We start from the raw sequence: 21,744 nt of genomic DNA on the forward strand, positions 1-21,744 counted from the left end.
AGGAAAAATGTGCCCTTATCATGGTGTGTGTGTGTGTGTGTGTGTGTGTGTGTGTGTGTGTGTGTGTGTGTGTGTGTGTGTGTGTGTGTGTGTGTGTGTGTGTGTGTGTGTGTGTGTGTGTGTGTGTGTGTGTGTGTGTGTGTGTGTGTGTGTGTGTGTGTGTGTGTGCATGCTCCCCAGGTTTCGTGCTGCAGTACTCGGTGGACAACATAGAGGGGTGGAGGGATGTGTTCATCAGTTCCAGTGAGAGGTCCTTCAAGCTGGACAACCTGCGCTGTGGCACCTGGTACAAGGTCAAACTGGCCGCCAAGAACAGCGTGGGAGCGGGACGCATCAGTGAAATCATCGAGGCTAAGACCCACGGACGAGGTGAGGGGTCGTGCGAGAGGGGGAGGATGGACCGGGTGATACAGGGACAATGGGAGGTGTTTAGGGGACAGGAGGGGCGAAGATGGGCAGAGAGGGAGGGAGCTGAAGTGGATGGAGCAACATGGTTATAGCTGTGAGAGGGGTAAATGTGGTGGACAGGTGGATTCATATTCAGTCACACTTACCATATCATAATATTTCAAGACATTTTAAAAAAATGAGTGTTAAGTGAGAACTAACACCTTCCTGCCCCCAACCTCTTCCAGAGCCCCAGTTCAATAAGGACCATCCGGTGTTCACCCACGTCAACTCTACCCACGCCCGGCTCAACCTGCAGGGCTGGGCGAGCGGTGGCTGCCCCATCACGGCCGTGCTGCTGGAGTTCAGACCTAAGGGCAACTGGGCGTGGCAGAACGTTCGCACCAACGCCACGGCCGACGTGTTCCTGGCTGAGCTCCGCGAGGCCACCTGGTACGAGCTGAAGATGAAGGCGTGTAACAGCGCCGGCTGCGGGAACCAGAGCTCTCATTTCGCCACGCTGGACTACGACGGCAGTGAGTAGAAGCTGGTTTGTTTTCTCTGGCCTGTGTGGCCCAGTGGTTAGTATCGCTGAGTCTAGCACACGTGTCAGCGGCAGCACGGGTTCGAATCGCCATCTTCTGACTCACAATCTTTCCTGTCTCCTCTTCACTGTCGTATCTCATTAACAGAAATAAAAACCCACAAAAGAATGACACATTTCTTTTTACATGGATAATAAAGCCTTAGAGCAGGAGAACAATTGGTAAAAAAATATATATATATGTTTAAGTTAAATGACCTTATCAAAGGAGTTGATTTAAGCAATATGTGGTATATGGCCTGCATACAAGCCTTGGCCGTGGTATATTTGCCATATACCACAAACCCCCGATGTGCCTTGAATTATTATTATTTTTAAATTATAGGGGGATCAGCTTTAATATTGCAGATATATTGTAGCTTCCATCACTGTAATTGTCTGCATCCCTTCCAATCCCCCATATCTTTTTTTCGCAAATATATACAGTAAATATTTGGACGCACCTATTCAAGGGTTTTTCTTTATTCCCACAAATTTCTACTGTAATGTAGTCTGTGGGTAGCTGGTGTGGAGGAGTCAAGACGCAGGACAGCAGATATGAGTAAATAAACGTATTTAGCTCCAAATAGAACCAATACAATACAACATAAGTGAGCCCACAATAAACGGACCGTATTCGCGCCCCCTATATCCAAGAAGTTAAACTCATGTAGAATAACGCTTAGGCTTCTACTTCCAGCTTATACATACTATATACATTTTACAGGCACAGTCTATTTGAAAATAGTTCTATTTTTACTCCTGTCCGTCCGAAAAACCTCAACGTTTTACGTTTTATGGAAACAGTATGTTTTACTTTAGTTATCTTGTTGTTATTAGTTATTTTTCCCAACCTTCACCTCCATTCAACCCCTCCCACCTATCTCTTAACACCATCCATGTTGAATTTCTATTTGCCATATATTTTTTCAACTGAGCTGTGATGTTTCACAAAAGTTCCGAACCGTTCTATTCTCATCAGTGTACCTATGATGAAAATTACAGGCCTCTCATCTTTTTAAGTGGGAGACCTTGCACAATTGGTAGTTGACTAAATACTTTTTTTGCCCCACTGTATATGGCCAATATACCATGGCTAAAGGCTGTGCAAAGGCATTCCGCGCTGCGTCGTGCTTAAGAACAGCCCTTAGCCGTGTTATATTGGCCATATACCACACCTCCTCGTGGCTTATTGCGTAACTATACCACCGCTGTCAGCCAATCAGCATTCAGGGCTCAAACCACTCAGTTTATAATACTCCATATGTGACTTAGAAATAGAATTAGAACCAATTATCCTGTCTCGACATGTGACAAATCGTGATAGCTCATGTAATAGGATAGCAATTGACTTCCTTTTAAAAGGATTTGTTAGAACCAATTTAGTTTGTCTCTCTTCTCCTCATCCTCTCCCCATACATCTTGTACCCATTTATATAAAAACCTAATATAATGTCATATAACCTGATATATTTTCTAAGCAGGTACCATCCCTCCCATCAAGTCAGCGCGGCCCGAAGGCGACGACGTTAAGAAGCTCTTCTCCATTGGCTGCCCCGTCATCCTGGTCACTCTGGTCGTCGCCCTGCTCTTCATCATCCGCAAGAAACGCAAAGAGAAGAGACTGAAGAGACTGAGAGGTGAGGGAGGGAGGGAGGGAGGGAGGGAGGGAGGGAGGGAGGGAGGGAGGGAGGAAGGGAGGAGAGGGAGGGAGGGAGGGAGGGAGGGAGGGAGGGAGGGAGGGAGGGAGGGAGGGAGGGAGGGAAAGGGGGACAGGTTTAGAGAAGAGAGAAGAGACTGAAGAGAGGGAGGGAGGGAGGGAGGGAGGGAGGGAGGGAGGGAGGGAGGGAGGGGGGAAAGGGGGACAGGTGTGGAGAAGAGACTGAAGAGACTGAAGGGTGAGGGAGGGAGGAGGGAAAGGGGGACAGGTGTGGAGAAGAGACTGAAGAGACTGAGAGGTGAGGGAGGGAGGGAGGGAAAGGGGGACAGGTGTGGAGAAGAGACTGAAGAGACTGAGAGGTGAGGGAGGGAGGGAGGGAGGAGGGAGGGAGGGAGGGAGGGAGGGAGGGAGGGAGGGAGGGAGGGAGGTGAAGAGACTGAAGAGACCGAGAGGTGAGGGAGGGAGGGAGGGAGGGAGGGAAAGGGAGGGAGGGAGGAGGGACAGGTGGAGAAGAGACTGAAGAGACTGAGGGAGGTGAGGGGGAGGGGAGGGAGGGAGGGAGGGAGGGAGGGAGGGAGGGAGGGAGGGAGGGAGGGGGAGGGAGGGGACAGGTGTGGAGAAGAGACTGAAGAGACAAAATAGAGAAAGGTGAGGGAAGGAGGGGAGGGAGGGAAGGAGGGAGGGAGGGAGATGGAGGGAGGGAGGGAGGGAGGGAGGGAGGGAGGGAGGGAGGGAGGGAGGGAAAGGGGGACAGGTTTAGAGAAGAGACTGAAGAGACTGAGAGGTGAGGGAGGGAGGGAGGAGGGAGGGAGAGGAGGGAAAGGGGGACAGGTGTGGAGAAGAGACTGAAGAGACTGAAGGGTGAGGGAGGGAGGGAGGGAAAGGGGACAGGTGTGGAGAAGAGACTGAAGAGACTGAGAGGTGAGGGAGGGAGGGAGGGAAAGGGGGACAGGTGTGGAGAAGAGACTGAAGAGACTGAGAGGTGAGGGAGGGAGGAGAGGAGGGAGGAGGGAGGGAGGGAGGGGAGGAGGGGGGGAGGGGAGGAAAGGGGGACAGGTGTGGAGAAGAGATAGAGGGTTGCGTAAGGGAGGGAGCAAAAGAGAAGGAAAGAGCAATGGGAGAGGGAAGAAAGAGAGGAAAGGGGCGAGAAGAGAGATGGATCTTGGGCGAGAGAGAGGAGAGAAGAGACTGAGGGGTGAGAGAGAGAGGGAGGAGAGGTGCGGAGAATAGACTGAGGGGTGAGAGAGAGGGGGAGGAGAGGTGTGGAGAAGAGACTGAGAGGTGTGGAGAGAGAGAGAGGAGGAGAGGTGTGGAGAAGAGACTGAGGGGTGTGAGAGGGAGGAGAGGTGTGGAGAAGAGACTGAGGGGTGAGAGAGAGGAGAGGTGTGGAGAAGAGACCCTGAGTGGTGAGAGAGAGAGAGAGAGAGAGAGAGAGAGAGAGAGAGAGAGAGAGAGAGAGAGAGAGAGAGAGAGAGAGAGAGAGAGAGAGGTGTGGAGAAGAGACTGGGGGTGAGAGAGAGAGGAGAGGTGTGGAGAAGAGACCTGAGTGGTGAGAGAGAGAGAGAGAGAGAGAGAGAGAGAGAGAGAGAGAGAGAGTGAGAGAGAGAGAGAGAGAGGGTGGAGAAGAGACTGGGGGTGAGAGAGAGGAGAGGTGTGGAGAAGATACTGAGTGGTGAGAGAGAGAGGAGAGGTGTGGAGAAGAGACTGAGTGGTGAGAGAGAGAGGAGAGGTGTGGAGAAGAGACTGTGGTGAGAGAGAGAGAGAGAGAGAGAGAGAGAGAGAGAGAGAGAGAGAGAGAGAGAGAGAGAGAGAGAGAGAGAGAGAGGGTGTGGAGAAGAGACTGGGGGTGAGAGAGAGAGGAGAGGTGTGGAGAAGATACTGAGTGGTGAGAGAGAGAGAGGAGAGAGGTGTGAGAGAGAGAGAGAGAGAGAGAGAGAGGGGTGTGGAGAAGAGACTGAGGGGTGAGAGAGAGGGGAGAGGTGTGAAGAAGAGACTGAGGGGTGAGAGAGGGAGGAGAGGTGTGGAGAAGAGACTGAGGGGTGAGAGAGAGAGGAGAGGTGTGGAGAAGAGACCTGAGTGGTGAGAGAGAGAGAGAGAGAGAGAGAGAGAGAGAGAGAGAGAGAGAGAGAGAGAGAGAGAGAGAGAGAGAGAGAGAGAGGTGTGGAGAAGAGACTGGGGGTGTGAGAGAGAGGAGAGGTGTGGAGAAGATACTGAGTGGTGAGAGAGAGAGGAGAGGTGTGGAGAAGAGACTGAGTGGTGAGAGAGAGAGGAGAGGTGTGGAGAAGAGACTTAGGGGTGAGAGAGAGAGAGGAGAGAGAGAGAGAGAGAGAGAGAGAGAGGTGTGGAGAAGAGACTGGGGGGTGAGAGAGAGAGGAGAGGTGTGGAGAAGATACTGAGTGGTGAGAGAGAGAGGAGAGGTGTGGAGAAGAGACTGAGGGGTGAGAGAGAGAGGAGAGGTGTGGAGAAGAGACTGTGGTGAGAGAGAGAGAGAGAGAGAGAGAGAGAGAGAGAGAGAGAGAGAGAGGGGGAGAGGTATGGAGAAGAGACTGAGTGGTGAGAGAGAGAGGAGAGGTGTGGAGAAGAGACTGAGTGGTGTGAGAGAGAGGAGAGGTGTGGAGAATTGACTGAGGGGTGTGAGAGAGAGGAGAGGTGTGGAGAAGAGACTGAGTGGTGACAGAGAGAGAGGGAGGAGAGGTGTGGCGAAGAGACTGAGAGGTGAGAGAGAGAGAGGAGAGAGGTGTGGAGAAGAGACTGAGGGGTGTGAGAGAGAGGAGAGGTGTGGAGAAGAGACTGAGTGGTGAGAGAGAGAGAGGGAGGAGAGGTGTGGAGAAGAGACTTAGGGGTTTGAGAGAGAGGAGCGGTGTGGAGAAGAGACTGAGTGGTTAGAGAGAGAGAGGAAGGAGAGGTGTGGAGAAGAGACTGAGAGGTGAGAGAGGGAGGAGAGGTGTGGAGAAGAGACTTAGGGGTGAGAGAGAGAGGAAGGAGAGGTGTGGAGAAGAGACTGAGTAGTGAGAGGTGTGGAGAAGAGACTTAGGGGTGTGAGTGAGAGGAGAGGTGTGGAGAAGAAACTGAGTGGTGAGAGAGAGAGAGGAAGGAGAGGTATGGAGAAGAGACTTAGGAGTGTGAGAGAGAGGAAGGAGAGGTGTGGAGAAGAGACTTAGGGGTGTGAGAGAGAGGAGAGGTGTGGAGAAGAGACAGAGGTGAGAGAGAGAGAGGAAGGAGAGGTGTGGAGAAGAGACAGAGGTGAGAGAGAGAGGGAGGAGAGGTGTGGAGAAGAGACTGAGTGGTGTGAGAGAGAGGAGAGGTGTGGAGAAGAGACTGAGTGGTGTGAGAGAGAGGAGATGTGTGGAGAAGAGACTTAGGGGTGTGAGAGAGAGGAGAGGTGTGGAGAAGAGACTTAGGGGTGTGAGAGAGAGGAGAGGTGTGGAGAAGAGACTGAGTGGTGAGAGAGAGAGAGGAAGGAGAGGTGTGAAGAAGAGACTGAGTGGTGAGAGAAAGAGGGAGGAGAGGTGTGGAGAAGAGACTGAGGGGTGTGAGAGAGAGGAGAGGTGTGGAGAAGAGACTGAGTGGTGAGAGAGAGAGGAGAGGTGTGGAGAAGAGACTGAGTGGTGAGAGAGAGAGGAGAGGTGTGGAGAAGAGACTGAGTGGTGTGAGAGAGAGGAGAGGTGTGGAGAAGAGACTGAGGGGTGAGAGGGAGGAGAGGTGTGGAGAAGAGACTGAGTGGTGAGAGAGAGAGGAAGGAGAGGTGTGGAGAAGAGACTGAGGGGTGAGAGAGAGAGGAGAGGTGTGGAGAAGAGACTGAGTGGTGTGAGAGAGAGGAGAGGTGTGGAGAAGAGACTGAGTGGTGTGAGAGAGAGGAGAGGTGTGGAGAAGAGACTGAGTGGTGTGAGAGAGAGAGGAAGGAGAGGTGTGGAGAAGAGACTGAGTGGTGAGAGAGAGAGAGGTAGGAGAGGTGTGGAGAAGAGACTGAGTGGTGAGAGAGAGAGAGGAAGGAGAGGTGTGGAGAAGAGACTGAGTAGTGAGAGAGAGAGAGGAAGGAGAGGTGTGGAGAAGAGACTGAGGGGTGTTGAGAGGAGAGGTGTTGAGAAGAGACTGAGGGTTGAGAGAGAGAGAGAGAGGAGAGGTGTGGAGAAGAGACTGGGGGTGAGAGAGAGAGAGAGAAAGAGAGAGGAGAGGTGTGGTGAGAGAGAGAGAGGAGAGGAAGGAGAGGGCAGAAGACCGGGTTGAGGGGTGAGTGAAGGAATGGAAAACGTGTTGAGAGAGAGAGCATAAGTAATATCTGATTTATTGTGCTCCATATAACTGAAGCCATGCTCTTCTTTAATGTTCCCTCTAGATGCCAAAAGCCTGGCTGAGATGCTGATCAGGTAATATATTTCCTCTATATTTACATTTCATACCCCAAAGGAAACATTCATACAACACACTGGACATCTAGGTGACCTTACCTCTAGATACCGCAGATGGAGAACTCCTATTTATGTTCTGTGTGTGTGTGTGTGTGTGTGTGTGTGTGTGTGTGTGTGTGTGTGTGTGTGTGTGTGTGTGTGTGTGTGTGTGTGTGTGTGTGTGTGTGTGTGTGTGTGTGTGTGTGTCTTGTGTCTTGTGTCCCTGGAAGCAGTAAGAATAACCGGAGCTTTGACACCCCTGTGAAGGGGCCCCCCCAGGGCCCCCGTCTCCACATCGACATCCCCAGAGTCCAGCTGCTCATCGAGGACAAGGAAGGCATCAAGCAGATCGGTCGGTGTAGTAGTGTGTTTGTGCGTGCGTGTGTTCTTGTGTTGCGGAGTGCCTACCTGATACGGATGTCATGCACATTAGTGTCCATGAATGAGCATGAATCCTCCATCTTGAATAACTCTTGCCTCTGTCAATCCCTCTGTCAGGTGAAGACAAAGCCACCATCCCAGTGACGGACACAGAGTTCAGCCAGAACGTGAATCCCCAGAGCTTCTGTACGGGCGTGTCTGTGCATCACCCCGCCCTCATCCAGAACACCGGCCCTCTGATTGACATGTCCGACATCAGACCAGGGACAAGTGAGTGGCGAGCCCTAGCTGTGCTTAGTCTGTTGTTCTTGGTCAGTTGATGAATACATAGTGGATATTATATGTCCTGTCCATTCCCTCCATCATTGCCTTTAACTTACTGACTCTTGTGTTCTCCTCCCTCCCTTCACCTCTCCGCCTTCCACCCGCCTTTTCCCCGGGAAGACCCGGTGTCGAGGAAGAGCGTGAAGTCGACCCACAGTACGAGGAACCGCTACTCCAGCCAGTGGACCCTGACCAAGTGCCAGTCGTCCACGCCCGCCCGTACCCTCACCTCCGACTGGCGCACCGTGGGCTCCCAGCATGGCATCACCGTCACCGAGAGCGACAGCTACAGCGCCAGCCTCTCACAGGACACGGGTGAGCCTGGCACATCATGCACACACACACAAACACACGGCACACACTCATGACGAAGCTACACACCAGACGACACACCCACTCTTGACACACACGCTCTCGTGTAACACACACTCTCGTGATATACACCGTTGTGATACCCAAACACACACAGTTCATGATACACGTACGCACACATAGGTGCCACCAACCTCCTGTGACATACATACATATACAAAGGACACAAGTGAGCCACCCAAAACATAGGCTACGTACACACACACGTCTGTAGTCCAAGGAGACCGTGTAAGATTGATATTTTTCATGTACAACACCAACTCTTGTCTCTCTCTCTCTCTCTCTCTCTCTCTCTCTCTCTCTCTCTCTCTCTCTCTCTCTCTCTCTCTCTCTCTCTCTCTCTCTCTCTCTCTCTCTCTCTCTCTCTCTCTCTCTCTCTCTCTCTCTCTCTCTCTCTCTCTCCTCAGATAAAGGGCGTAACAGCATGGTGTCCACAGAGAGCGCGTCCTCCACCTATGAGGAGCTGGCGCGGGCCTACGAACACGCCAAGCTTGAGGAGCACCTGCAGCACGCCAAGTTTGAGATCACAGAGTGCTTCATCTCCGACAGTTCCTCAGACCAGATGACCACGGGCACCAACGACAACGCCGACAGCATGACCTCCATGAGCACGCCGTCCGAAACAGGCCTGTGTCGCTTCACCGCCTCGCCACCCAAACCCCAGGAATACGACCGCGGCAGACCTACCAACGTTGCCGTGCCCATCCCCCACCGCGCCAACAAGAGCGAGTGGACTGGCAAAAGTGAGTATGAGACCTGCGGTTGATTAGAATGATCCTGTCGGTCGGTCTAATGCAAAGGCCTCTAAGCATGGTTAGAGTGAACAGGGTTGTTTGCTGTTCTTTAGAGACATACCGGTACTCTGACCTTTAACAAATGTGCCTGATAAATCGTTATCTCTCCCTCGTTCTCTCTTCCATCCCCTCATCCCAGGTGACTACTGTAACCTTCCCCTCTACATGAAGACAGACCCTTTCTTCCGGAAGCAGTCGGAGCTGCGTGACCCGTGCCCGGTGGTGCCGCCCCGCGAGGCCTCCATCCGCAGCCTGGCCCAGCGGGCGTACCACACCCAGGGCCGCCACATGACTCTGGACTCCTCCAAGCAGCAGCAGGCTCTGACTGTGGGCCACGCAGGCCTGGCCGGCCTCAGCGCCTCAGGGGGAGCATCAGGGGGTGGCGGTAGTGTAGGAGGGGTGACTGGAGGGCCGTCTGGTGGTTCCAGCACCTCCTCCCTGCCCCAGAGGACTCTCACCATGCCCGGCTCCTCCTCTTCCTCTGCGCAGAGCACTGCAGCCGCTACCGACGCAGCCGCGGGAGGAGACTCTAGAGACCCTCTGCTGGAGAGCAGCTCGTCAGGCCCGGGCAGACTAGAGAGACAGAAGCAGGCGGCTGGCGGGGCCTACTCCAAATCGTATACACTGGTGTAGCAGGAGCCACTGGCGTGGATGTTGGAGCTTTGGGAAGGGTTTAGGGGCCACACAGACACACGTACACACACCTGACTCCTGCACTGTCAGGCCAGAGGGGGGGCGCTCGGCAGGGGCCATATTGGGCTTTTTATAGCACAGGGGTTTGTCTTCTTTCTGCCTTTTTTTCTCTCTTCCTCTGTTGTTTTGTTTTACCTTCCTTGGAAATAACTTGCTGAACTCAAGATCATTTTTGTATTTGTTTTTGCAAACTTTTTTCCCTCTCTCTCACTCTCCCACTATCGCTCTCTCTCTCTCCAATTATCTGTTGAGACACCTCAGAACTTATGCACAAAATACTTTCCACGTGCACTTGTTTTCTTTTGTGTTTTTGTTTTTTTAAAATTCAGAATGATAAACGATAAACCGAGATGTAGTTTCACATAAACCTGTCTAGATGTTTTAGGCCGTTTCACCTGTTTTTGTCTTCGCGTCTCTGAACGGAGAGTTCAGAGTTCATACAAAAGCAGCGCATTGCCACGGAAAGTGTTTATGCATAAACCAACAACCTTGGTTGTCCGTCTCTGGCCCTCCAAAAGCCACCCTGGTACGGACTCACACAAACAGGCAACAGACTGGCGTTTCCACGACGATGTCGGAGGAGCCTTGGGGAATTTTTCTCATGCAATTCGTGACACAGTATAGAGTGTTACTGACTATTTTATAGGACAACAGGAAACAGAGCGAAGGGGGGGCAGGAATCGTCTTCATACGAAAGATGAATCAGAACTGTATTTTTTTTTATGTTTGCTTTTCTCTTTTGGGAATATATAAACTCATGTGCATTAAAGAGGTTAGAATGGATTTCACAGAACCGTCACGAGCCTGCGTGTGTGCGTGTATATGTGTAAATATATATGTATACATGTGGCTGGCACACACCTGCTGTGGACCTTTTTAATCAATCTGTATGCTGACTCCTTGGCGGAGGCCTGTGTTAAAAATACTCCTGTCCATTTGTTACTTGTGACAGTGGTTTGGGGACGATGATGTCACACTGTATGACGTCACATGTCGGTCTCTCCCTTCTGGACTTTGGTTGGCCCGGTGTGATTGACACTGGCAGCGTCGCCTTGGAGATGACGAGGAAGATGGACAGAGCGAGGGAGTTGATTTGCCGTTCATTAGAGGCGCAGGGGTGAAATGACCAGCCCTCCTCTTGGCCTCTCTGTCATTTTCTCCAGTCCCCTGAAGCAGGAAGAAAACCCTTTGATCTATTGATCATGTGCGGGTTGGTGCCACACACCCCTTTCCTCCATACAGCCCCCCCGCTCTGTCTACCCAAGCACCTCCAACCCACCACACCACACCCCATTGCTCCATACCCCCCTCTGTCTACCCAAGCACTTCCAACCCACCCACCACACCCCCATTCCTCCATACCCCCTCTCTGTCTACCCATGCACTTCCAACCCACCACACCACACCCCCATTCCTCCATACCCCCTGTCTACCCAAACACTTCCAACCCACCACACCACACCCCCATTCCTCCATACCCCACCCCCTCTGTCTACCCAAGCACTTCCAACCCACCACACCACACCCCCATTCCTCCATACCCCCCCTCTGTCTACCCAAGCACTTCCAACCCACCACACCACACCCCCATTCCTCCATACCCCCCTCTCTGTCTACCCAAGCACTTCCAACCCACCACACCACACCCCCATTCCTCCATACCCCCTGTCTACCCAAACACTTCCAACCCACCACACCACACCCCCATTCCTCCATACCCCCCTGTCTACCCAAACACTTCCAACCCACCACACCACACCCCCATTCCTCCATACCCCCCCCCGTCTACCCAAACCTGTCAACCCATCACACACTTCCAACCCTCCCACCCAAACACTTCCCCCATTCCTCCATACCCCCTGTCTACCCAAACACTTCCAACCCACCCACCACACCCCCATCCTCAATACCCCCTGTCTACCCAAACACTTCCAACCCACCACACCCCATTCCTCCATACCCCCCCCTCTGTCTACCCAAACACTTCCAACCCATCACACACACCCCATCCTCCATACCCCCCTCTGTCTACCCAAACACTTCCAACCCACCAACCCACCACCCACACCCCCATCCTCCAATCCTACCCCCCTGTCTACCCAAACACTTCCAACCCACCACACCACACCCCATTCCTCACATACCCCCCCCCTGTCTACCCAAACACTTCCAACCCATCCTCCACACCACACCCCCATTCCACACCACACCCCATTCCCCCCCTGTCTACCCAAACACTTCCAACCCACCACACCACACCCCCATTCCTCCATACCCCCCCTGTCTACCCAAACACTTCCAACCCACCACCACACCCCCATTCCTCCATACCCCCTGTCTACCCAAACACTTCCAACCCACCACACCACACCCCCATCCTCCATACCCCCCTCTGTCTACCCAAACACTTCCAACCCACCACACCCCCATCCTCCATACCCCCCTGTCTACCCAAACACTTCCAACCCATCCACCACACCCCATCCTCCATACCCCCCTCTGTCTACCCAAACACTTCCCCCCCCACACCCCCATCCTCCATACCCCCTGTCTACCCAAACACTTCCAACCCACCACACCACACCCCATCCTCCATACCCCCCTCTGTCTACCCAAACACTTCCAATCCCCCATCCTCCATAACACCCCCCTCTGTCTACCCAAACACGTCCAACCCATCACACCACACCCCAATCCTACATACCCCCCTCTCTGTCTACCCAAACACGTCCAACCCATCACACCACACCCCAATCATACATACCCCCCTCTCTGTCTACCCAAACACGTCCAACCCATCACACCACACCCCAATCCTCCATACCCCCCTCTGTCTACCCAAACACGTCCAAATCACACCACACCCCCCCATCTGTCTCCATAACACCCCAATCCTACATACCCCCCTCTGTCTACCCAAACACTTCCAATCCCCCATCCTCCATAACACCCCCATCCCCAAACACTTCCAACCCCCCCCAACCCCCATCCTCCATACCCCCCCCCATCCAAACAGTCTCACTGTGACCTTCTAGCACACTCTGCTAGACAGGCAGACGTTTAATGACAGTAGTTGGGACTGACTGACAAATGGACTGCAGGCCAACAGACGGACAGACAAGCCTGGCAAAAGATGAACTCGACAGAAAAATGGATACATTTACATTTAAGTCATTAAGCAGACGCTCTTATCCAGAGCGACTTGAAACAGAGGAGAATATACAAACGCGATAATGCAGCGAGGACCGTTGGTTTGCAGGGAGAGATGGAGAGATAAGGAAGACAAAACAGCTGTGTACGTGTTCAGGGAAGGATGAAAGAGATGGCAGGTGGACATGAGTTGTTCTTATGAAATGAAGTGGCCTGAAGAATAAATCTGTCATCTAAGGCCCCCCCACGAAAATGTATTGATTGTCGGTTTCAGTTGGCGTTCCTTTTTTTCTTTATTTTCTTTATTCTAAACCCAAAGCTTAGCCCCATGACAAGGATACCCCCCCCCCCCCCCCCCACCACCACAAAAATATATATATATATACAAATTATTGCTCCCAATGTTTGCAATGGAAAATTTCACTTCAGGGCTCTCGCAATATAAAAATTAAAAATATATCATATTTGTTGTAAAAGATATGTACATATATATTTATATCTCAATATATCCAAAAATATATAACTATTAAATAAAACAGAGAGAGATATAAAGTCATCGTAATTGAAAATATATGAAAATATAACTCATGAGACAATCGCTCAGTGGACGCCGCCGCAGGTTAAGAGGAAGAGTGGAGGGAGAGGAGGATGGGAAACGGCTAGCACAACCAAGAAAGATAAAGAGATACGAAATTGAGCGTTATAGCTACGGTATCTGAGGCCGAGTTTGAGGACGTGAACATTGAGGCCATGGCCTCGCGGTCGTTGGCTCCTCTGCCAGGTACGTCGGTAGCTACAGTGCAGGAACAGAACTACACTAAACATGCCAGTCAGGATGCAAACATAAGTAAGGAGTTAAGGCCCAGTGATGGGTTGTACCTTAGCCAGTGAGGCTGGCTGCAAACTAATGCAGTCTATTTGCATTTTGTAAAGCTTGTGTCAGAACGGCTTGTGTGTCAGTGAACCCCCATGGCAGCCCGTGTTCATGTGTTTTAATAACGTCAGACCTGTAGTTGATTTGGTTTGGAGTTGCCTCTGTGGTCCACCCTGGTGGAGAGTAGACGACACTGCGGGTAGCTTTGAGGTCAGAGTGGCTTTTGTGGTCAGTGAGGTTAAAGTGCATTCCTTGTGGTCAGCAAGACCCTCTTTTAAGTGTACCTGTAGAAAGGGGGAGGGACATCACCTACAGATAAAAGAAAGATTTCAGGGAACCTTTAACCATTTACAAGCACTCGTTAGTGAGCGGTACGGTAGCTTCAGCACTCAGTCACAAGCTAAGGCAACATCCGTGTTGAGTTCAGTTTAGAGCCTAACCCTGGCACAACTAACCCTGCCACAGCTAACCCTGGCACGTGGGGATTCAGGTAACAGTGGTGGGCCGTGCCACAGTGCCAGCCCACATTCTTATTGTGACCGTCCCCAAATAGAGGTATGGCCCTACTTCAGAGAGTGCAAATGGTAGAGACACAAATGTAACCTGTTGTATTGTACCTTCCCAAGGTGTGTTCTGTTGACAGCCTCCATGACGTCTCATGACTGAACTTAAATGAAGACAGCACATAGTGACCTCTGTGTCTTACCGTTGTCATTATGTCCGTGCACAGCACTCCTATTCCGGACATACATACAACTGTTATAACTGCTCGTAACTGACGACACTCACGCTCCTCCCCGCCTGTTGCAGACAGTGAACAGGACAGGAGAGAGTCCGCTAGAACCTTTCCTTTCCGTTGATATTATTATGGTACCGTTTGTTTTGTTTTGGCTTCCTTGGTTATGCAATTCTTTTGAAACGGTTTGCTTTGAGACGACACGGGGGTGCCACGTGAAGGGGCAGGCCTGTTCAGCCAATTGAAATCAGGGACTCCCCTAGATCCAACCGATCCCAGGAAAAGCCGTGTGCATATTGGATGGGGTCAGGGATCAAACTCCCCACCCTACCCTGACCTTTGCCCCACCTATTTGACCAATCAGACTTTCAGTTACACCTGGTAATAACGTGCCCTGTGATCAGATTTGACCCACAATGTCTACTCCAGTCCAATTTGATTGGGTGTGACCGGATGTGACCACAGATCCATTGCCAGGGAACATGTTAATATCAGGTCTCAAGGGGGTCTCAGATTCCCCGCTACCGGCACCTCCTGCCCCAACAGCATTGCTACCCCACTATTAAAGACTCTTGTACATAGCAAAGTGTTTTGTATAAATAAAGTACTGTTTTCAACATCTCCAAATGAAACCAGGGCAACAATGTAAACTTTGATTCAAGTTATAACTTTAAACAGGAGAGGGTTAAAGAAAACTATAGAATTATAGTGACACTGCTTTAGAATTAGATTTTTTGAATGGGGCAACAACAAAATAAATCCAGAATTGCTTTCACAATTGGTTCCTCTTTTTCAGGATGTTTTGTTGAGTTTAAAATATAGATTTTCTTTCTTTTTCACTTTTTTTTTCTTTTTTTTCTGTTGAGGAAAAACGGCATTGCATGCTCTGAATTATTTGTTGGGTATAAAAATAAAGATGGAGAAACAAATTTATGAAAAAGGGGTGAGGGGAAAAGCGTTTTAAAAAATACTGAGAGAGTTCTTAGTTTTATGGAAAATTTGCTTCAATTTGCAATTGCTTGTTCAACTCTACCGTTTTTTTTCTTTTCTATGAAAACAAACAAAACCAGAAAAAGAGTACTCCAACACCTTGTGCAATAAAGCTATCTTTCTATGAGTCATATCTTCCTTTTTCTATCCTTTTCTTCACGCTGGATCAAGGGGTGTATTTATTAGTACATAATGTGGCAAAGCGTTTTGCCATGCAAAAACTGTTTGAACTAAAACGAGCAAGTCTTATTGAAAATCTCACAAGAATGATTGATTACTTGGTCGGAATAACGGAATAACGGAATAATGTGAAATTAGAGCAATTCATTACTTCAACACTAGAGGGCAGTGCGACAACATAAAGAACGCCAATCCAGGATTACCCAGGAGTTTAATGGAGTGTGTTCAGTGTATGTTTTTTTTGCATTAGCAATCCATCTATTCATCTTTGAAATAGGATACATACTGCAATTACATACAGCACAATGTGCACCCTCTCACATGCTCGCTGACACACACACACACACACGCGCGCAAAGATACTCTCGCACATAATTATCTTCACAAATACACATATGCACATTTTTTTATTTATTTTTACTTTACCTTTATTTAACTAGGCAAGTCAGTTAAGAACAAATTCTTATTTCCAATGACGGCCTAGGAACAGTGGGTTAACTGCCTTGTTCAGGGGCAAAACGACAGATGTCAGCTCGGGGATATGAACTTGAAACCTTTCGGTTACTAGTCCAACGCTCTAACCATTAGCATATAAAGGACATCTTATTCATACGTACGTCTATATATTCAGTTTCATAGTATAAGACGGGATGTGTGTAATATTTAGTCCGTTCATTTTGTGGTTGAATCTGTGCGTGCGTGCGTGCGTGCGTGCGTGCGTGTCTGTGTGTCTGTGTGTGTGTGTGTGTGTGTGTGTGTGTGTGTGTGTGTGTCTGTGTCTGTGTGTGTGTGTGTGTGTGTGTGTGTGTGTGTGTGTGTGTGTGTGTGTGTGTGTGTGTGTGTGTGTGTGTGTGTGTGTGTGTGTGTGTGTGTGTGTGTGTGTGTGTGTGTGTGTGTGTGTGTGTGTGTGTGTGTGTGTGTGTGTGTGTGTGTAATGTTCGACATATGTCAAGTCAGTCAGTACTATTTACTTTGCTTTACTTAACACGCTGCGCAACACAGGTAACAGAGTTAGAGGAAATGTTTGGTCCTCTTGCTCTTTACATTTTGGAGAGGTCTGTCTGTCTGTCTGTCTGTCTGTCTGTCTGTCTGTCTGTCTGTCTGTCTGTCTGTCTGTCTGTCTGTCTGTCTGTCTGCCTGCCTGTCTGTCTGTCTGTCTGTCTGTCTGTCTGTCTGTCTGTCTGTCTGTCTGTCTGTGTCCCCCGCCAGTGTGTTTGTGTCTGTCTGTCTGTCTGTCTGTCTGTCTGTCTGTCTGTCTGTGTCCCCCGCCAGTGTGTTTGTGTCCGTCTGTCTGTCTTGCAGAGCTCGGGTGGTGCGGGTGTGCTTCTACTTGGTCTCCTTCTTCTTCTGCTGGTACTTCCTGAACTGGTTCTGGATGGTGGCGGCAGCTTTCTCCACGGGCAGGGTGAGGCCGAGGGGCGCCGCTGCACACCCGTTGCTGCAGGTGGAGTCTTTCCGGTTGCACGTCAGGAGACAGGGCACAGCCAAAGTGGCAACAGCAACAGCCAACGTTGTATTGGGGAAGAGGTCCGAATTTACTGTGTGTAGCACACGTAGCAAGTACATAAGTAGTAAGGCACAAGTGGTTTGTAACGTTAGGGGTTATGAAGTAATGTAACCTTTCAGCAAGCCTCTACGTTTGGTAGGCGATTCTACTACGTTGTTATCTATATAGATATATTGCCACGGAATGTCCGGGTGTTATAGATAAGATAAATATAAATCCACACACTCGTATACTGCTCCCGAAGGGCTTCGACGAGAAAATGATGTTTCGACCCCGTAACTGGGTTGCAATCAGGAAGACCCAGTCAAACCCTTAAAACACTGTGGGAGCAGCATACCAGTGTACCAATTTAAAAAAATATATATATACATTAATGATTTCCTCTCGGATCCATTTCCTGGGAAATGTTTTCGAGGTGTGTGCATTTCACTCTTTTAAACATCGTTTGGTCTCATACTCACTCTTTCTGAACACTCCTAGGCTGTTCCTCCTCTGGCCATCGTACTGTAAACAAGAACACAGTGTGAACTGCCAAAGAAGCTATAAAAAAAAGACTATAATAAAACATTACAGGGGGGGGGGAAGTGGTTAAAGGGGCAATCTGCAGTTGAAACAACAGCTATTTGGGTGAAAACCTGAGGGGGTTGGTGCCGGACTGGCCATCCATTACATAAAAAGTATAGTTTTAAGCATGTTTGGAGGCTATACCGTGTCCTTTTTACATTTGTTTTGTTTTACAAACATTGGAGTAGAACGAGCTTATATTCTGGGTTCTCATGGGGTACAGGCAGTTGAACAAAGCTCACGAGGCATTTACAAAGTTATTTTCTTCCGGTATTGATGGTTGTGTATAAGTACCAAAACAAATGGATGTACGCACCTGCAAAACTGCAAGGTTACATCCCTCTCACTTACACACACACACACACACACACACACACACACACACGGGCACGCAGCACACAGCACACGCTCACAAACGACACACGGGAAATGCTCAGCTACCTGCGGGAACGCCCTGACTGTCCACCTTCTGTTTGCTCAGTGTGAACGTCAGAGCTGGGATGTGTGGAACGTGATCGGGTCATTCTTCACAAGCCATTCCAAGGCATCCCGACTTGCAGACAGGCAGCTATGTGTCCCCATAGCTAAGGTCATGTAGCGAATGTCATTCCGTAGATGTGTTTCAGTAGCCAATTCGGTAAATGTTGGTAATTAACACTTGTGTGATTCAGCACTACAATAACGGGTGGCCCGGAGGCATTGAAAAATGCGGTGCGTTGATGGATCCAAAAATGTGTTGTTAACTAGCTGTTCGTGGTGTAATTCTGTCATCGCCATGGCATTGAAAAGGCTAAGTTATGCAGTCCATCCTTCTGCCAGTACGCTTTGGTCTCTCTGTGTCAGAATGACTTTGGCGCCCCCTATCGCATATGATGAGTATGGCAGACTAACAAAAACTAGGCACCTCAAACATAATGGTTTCATGAGATTTTCATGACCTTATTCGTTATAAATGTCTGGGGAAATTCTACTTAGCACTGTCAGATACCTCTAGTCCATTATATACCTCCATTCCCCTGTACATTTGTTCAGTTCATTATATCGGCAGATTGCTATCCCTTCCACCTGAGATCACACAGCTACAGCTGCACATGTTCTTGACACAACTGTGGGCCTTGACCTTGAGCAGAACCACACACACTACCTCTCCGATCTCCGGTCTGGGTAACGTCCGTCCGCAGACACAAATCCCCTCAATAGGGATTACAGGTACCGCCTGCTGGAGAAGGTGAAGCCTGGGATTGGCCTGCCTGTCTGTCTCTCTGCTGTACCTATTGGCCTGTACCAATTGAGCTGAGGCCTTAGATCATGTCGGACAGCAACCATTCTTAAGACATTTGAGGTCATGCTTTTCAAAAGCGAAAGGCTGCTTCTGTCGTTCTGCCCCTGAACAGGCAGTTAACCCACTGTTTCTAGGCCGTCATTGAAAATAAGAATGTGTTCTTAACTGAGTTGCCTGGTTAAATAAAGGTAAAATTAAAAAAATTAAAAATGTAAATTGTAGCACCACTTTCCATTGTTTCTCATGAAACAGTTCTCAGATAGCCTGTAGAGAGAGGGCCATGTTTCCTTGTACACGGCTACCATCCCCCGCACCCTACTCTTAATCCCAGTCCCAGCCTGAGCCGTCACACTGCTGCTGTAACACATGACTGACTACCTGCTGGCTGGATGTTGAGCCGAGGTCCTCGGTCAACGTTAGCTAATTCAAGAGCCTGCAGTGGGCGAGAAATTGACTCCTCCTCTTCCACAGCAGTCACCTCAGCACAGCGCGTCGTGTTACGACGACGTCAACGAGTCCAAAAACGCTCAACAAGGAGGTTTCCGACATGGCTTGAAATCTAAGTGGTTGTTTCAGTTGTGAGGTCATGCCACAGGGGAGGCATGTTTCCGGGGAGGGTGAGGTGGTGTTAGGGGCATGGTGCTGGCGGTGGCAGATGGTGGATGGGAATGTTTGAGGGACTGACCTCTGCTGTTGCGCTGCTCCTCCTCTTTTGGGACACATGGTGCACCTGCCAGGGCAGAACCTGGGTCACCACGAAAGGCAAGGGAGGATCCCTGCGCGCAAACCGCACTCCTATCTGGGATAGACATGGAAATGATTACATTTGCGTGTGCGTGTGTGTGTGTCCCTGAACTTCTTGTTTACCTTAACATCAATGGAACACTCTTGTCGTGTGCGTGCATACTGTGAGAGAGAGAGAGGGCGGCAATTTAACCATGACTATTTGTGTGTGAGATTAATTAAAGCCTCTTCAATCGGTGTGTGTGTGTGTGTGTGCGCGCGTGTGTGTGCGTGTGTTCATCCAATTACATCAAATCCCAAAGTGAAACGATGAGATCAAGTTGAGTATTGACCATCAGTTCACTCTCTTTTTCACGCGTACAGAACACTAATCAGGACAACATCTTCAATATTTCTTAATTAAAAGCCCTCACTGTGGAGAAAGCTATCTAAGATATTCGTGCTCACGCGAGAAAAAAAAAACTTATCAGACAGTATTGACATAGCAATGGCTGATGGGGATCCTGATAAACTAAATGTAGCATCGTAGCGCCATAGATATTACATACGTGGACAACTCTTTCAGATACTCCATTAGGACATTTGATGACGCTATTTAGACAGCAGCTTGAAGCCTATCAAAGCCTATCAAAGCCTATCAAATGTGCAATACAGTGGTACAAAGTCAAATATACAGATCGAATGGTCTCCAGAATGCATATCGAACTCCACGAGTTGGACCAGCTGTTGACAGCATGTAAAAGTTATCGATAGACATGGGCTTACCTTTTCAACTACTCTGACCACCATGTACATAGCCGTTAGCATTGTAACTATCATCGTGGCAACTCTTCCGTGGTGCCACGGGATAGGCCCGCTGTGATACTGCTTATTGCCCTTATTTCCTCAGTCCAGCCGTGGAAGAGAGATCAGGTACACGCTGATAGATCCAAACAGTCAGTGGAGTGTGCTTTGCAGGAGGTAGATGGAAAACACACACACGCACACACACACACACACACACACACACAATCTCTGCCACGGCAGCCTAAGACCAATAAAGAGCTTGGCGGTACAGAAATAGAGAGGCGGTAATCATTTCCTCTACGCACGACTTTTCGTCCCTCTGGTGCGCCCTCGCCTCCTTGACAGTCAGGGAAGCTCTATATTCTCTGGCCAACCCAGGTGGCAAACAAATCATCTATCATAGAAGAAAGTCAATAGGTTAAGTCAAACAGGCCAATTTACATTCATAGTGGGTTTGTTGGATGGACCTCTTTGCTTGGGCATCCGGGTCGAGCAGATGCCAGGCTGCCTGGGGTCAGATGTTATGCTACAGGCGAGGAGTAGCTAGAGCATACGCAGTGGCCAGGGATTTGTGAACAGTTTGAGCTTGAACACAGGCACACACTGAGCACACCCCCTTGGTTTCAACGTGGGTAATTGGGTAGAGTTTGGTCGAGACGGTTGAGATCAATGAGATGACAACGTACGTTCACCCACTCAAAAGAAATACATCAGAAAGTTTGTTTGCGTTTTTTCCCAATGTGTTATCACCGTGCTTTCAACCAACTGAAAGCACAACCAAATTCCAATGGAAAAACACTGTCTGATTTTTGGATTGGCTGTCATCGAAATTGAAAGCACAACAACGTTCAAAATGGGAATACAATGTCAGATGTTTTCTTTGTTTATACAACAAGGTGAATGTGTTGTCACTGTGCTTCATCTAATAGCACAAACAAATACCTGGATTGCAGTTGAGATTGCATCAAAACTGGATGGCGCTTGTGATCAATGCTGTTCGAGATGCCATTCTGAAGATCTCCACGTACCTGCAATCACCTCTGCAAGCTATCTTGAACATGCACACGTTCTATAGGTAGCCTAGCGGGTTGCCAAGCGAGTAGAGCGTTGGACTAGTAACTGAAAGGTTGCGAGATCGAATCCCCGAGCTGACGAGGTAAAAATCTGTCGTTCTGCCCGTGAACGAGGCAGTTTAACCCACTGTTCCTAGGCCGACATTGAAAATACGACTTTGTTCTTAACTGACTTGCCTAGTTGCATAAAAATATGATTTTATAGGAAGAAATGTATAGTTTACAGCAACTTCAAAATGTGGCCATGGGTGTGTTACTCATGTTAAGGTTGACTGT

The 21,744-nt window shown here is 49.5% G+C and overlaps 2 protein-coding genes across 6 annotated transcripts in view; one reads left to right on the top strand and one right to left on the bottom strand.

Moving 5' to 3' along the window:
- The window catches only part of LOC118376447 (cell adhesion molecule DSCAML1), a 201,554-nt gene extending 191,304 nt beyond the window's left edge, over nucleotides 1–10,250 (top strand). Inside the window, exons 26-34 of one of the 4 annotated variants that reach the window (XM_052525506.1) lie at nucleotides 181–369; nucleotides 636–923; nucleotides 2,452–2,610; nucleotides 6,967–6,997; nucleotides 7,249–7,370; nucleotides 7,517–7,669; nucleotides 7,844–8,038; nucleotides 8,503–8,838; nucleotides 9,029–10,250. In XM_052525506.1, the coding sequence (XP_052381466.1) occupies nucleotides 181–369; nucleotides 636–923; nucleotides 2,452–2,610; nucleotides 6,967–6,997; nucleotides 7,249–7,370; nucleotides 7,517–7,669; nucleotides 7,844–8,038; nucleotides 8,503–8,838; nucleotides 9,029–9,522 (1,967 nt within the window). In that variant the 3' untranslated portion in view covers nucleotides 9,523–10,250. The remainder of the gene's footprint in view (nucleotides 1–180; nucleotides 370–635; nucleotides 924–2,451; nucleotides 2,611–6,966; nucleotides 6,998–7,248; nucleotides 7,371–7,516; nucleotides 7,670–7,843; nucleotides 8,039–8,502; nucleotides 8,839–9,028) is intronic. The other 3 variants (XM_052525515.1, XM_052525512.1, XM_052525520.1) reach the window with 3 other exon arrangements.
- Nucleotides 10,251–15,914: 5,664 nt separating this feature from the next.
- LOC118395328 (uncharacterized) lies at nucleotides 15,915–20,951 on the bottom strand. 2 transcript variants are annotated; one of them, XM_035789056.2, is made up of 4 exons: nucleotides 20,375–20,951; nucleotides 19,551–19,664; nucleotides 17,481–17,523; nucleotides 15,915–17,050 (listed from the first exon to the last, which is right to left on the bottom strand). In XM_035789056.2, the coding sequence occupies exons 1-4, from the start codon at nucleotides 20,426–20,428 to the stop codon at nucleotides 16,839–16,841; spliced, it is 423 nt and encodes a 140-aa protein (XP_035644949.1). In that variant the 5' UTR covers nucleotides 20,429–20,951; the 3' UTR covers nucleotides 15,915–16,838. The 2 variants fall into 2 exon arrangements, with proteins under 2 accessions (XP_035644949.1, XP_035644958.1); XM_035789065.2 differs by having other exon boundaries at nucleotides 15,915–16,963; nucleotides 20,375–20,947.
- Between the last annotated feature and the right edge of the window lie 793 nt (nucleotides 20,952–21,744).

Source organism: Oncorhynchus keta, chromosome 1 (assembly GCF_023373465.1).
Source record: "Oncorhynchus keta strain PuntledgeMale-10-30-2019 chromosome 1, Oket_V2, whole genome shotgun sequence".
Classification (NCBI taxonomy): domain Eukaryota; kingdom Metazoa; phylum Chordata; class Actinopteri; order Salmoniformes; family Salmonidae; genus Oncorhynchus; species Oncorhynchus keta.

Coding starts and splice junctions, on each gene's coding strand:
- LOC118395328 (XM_035789056.2), bottom strand. CDS start 20,428: ATGATAGTTACAATGCTAACGGCTATGTACATGGTGGTCAGAGTAGTT. Junction 17,524..19,550: donor GGAGCAGCGCAACAGCAGAG/GTCAGTCCCTCA, acceptor TCTTGTTTACAG/TACGATGGCCAGAGGAGGAA. Junction 17,051..17,480: donor CCTAGGAGTGTTCAGAAAGA/GTGAGTATGAGA, acceptor TGCTACACACAG/TAAATTCGGACCTCTTCCCC.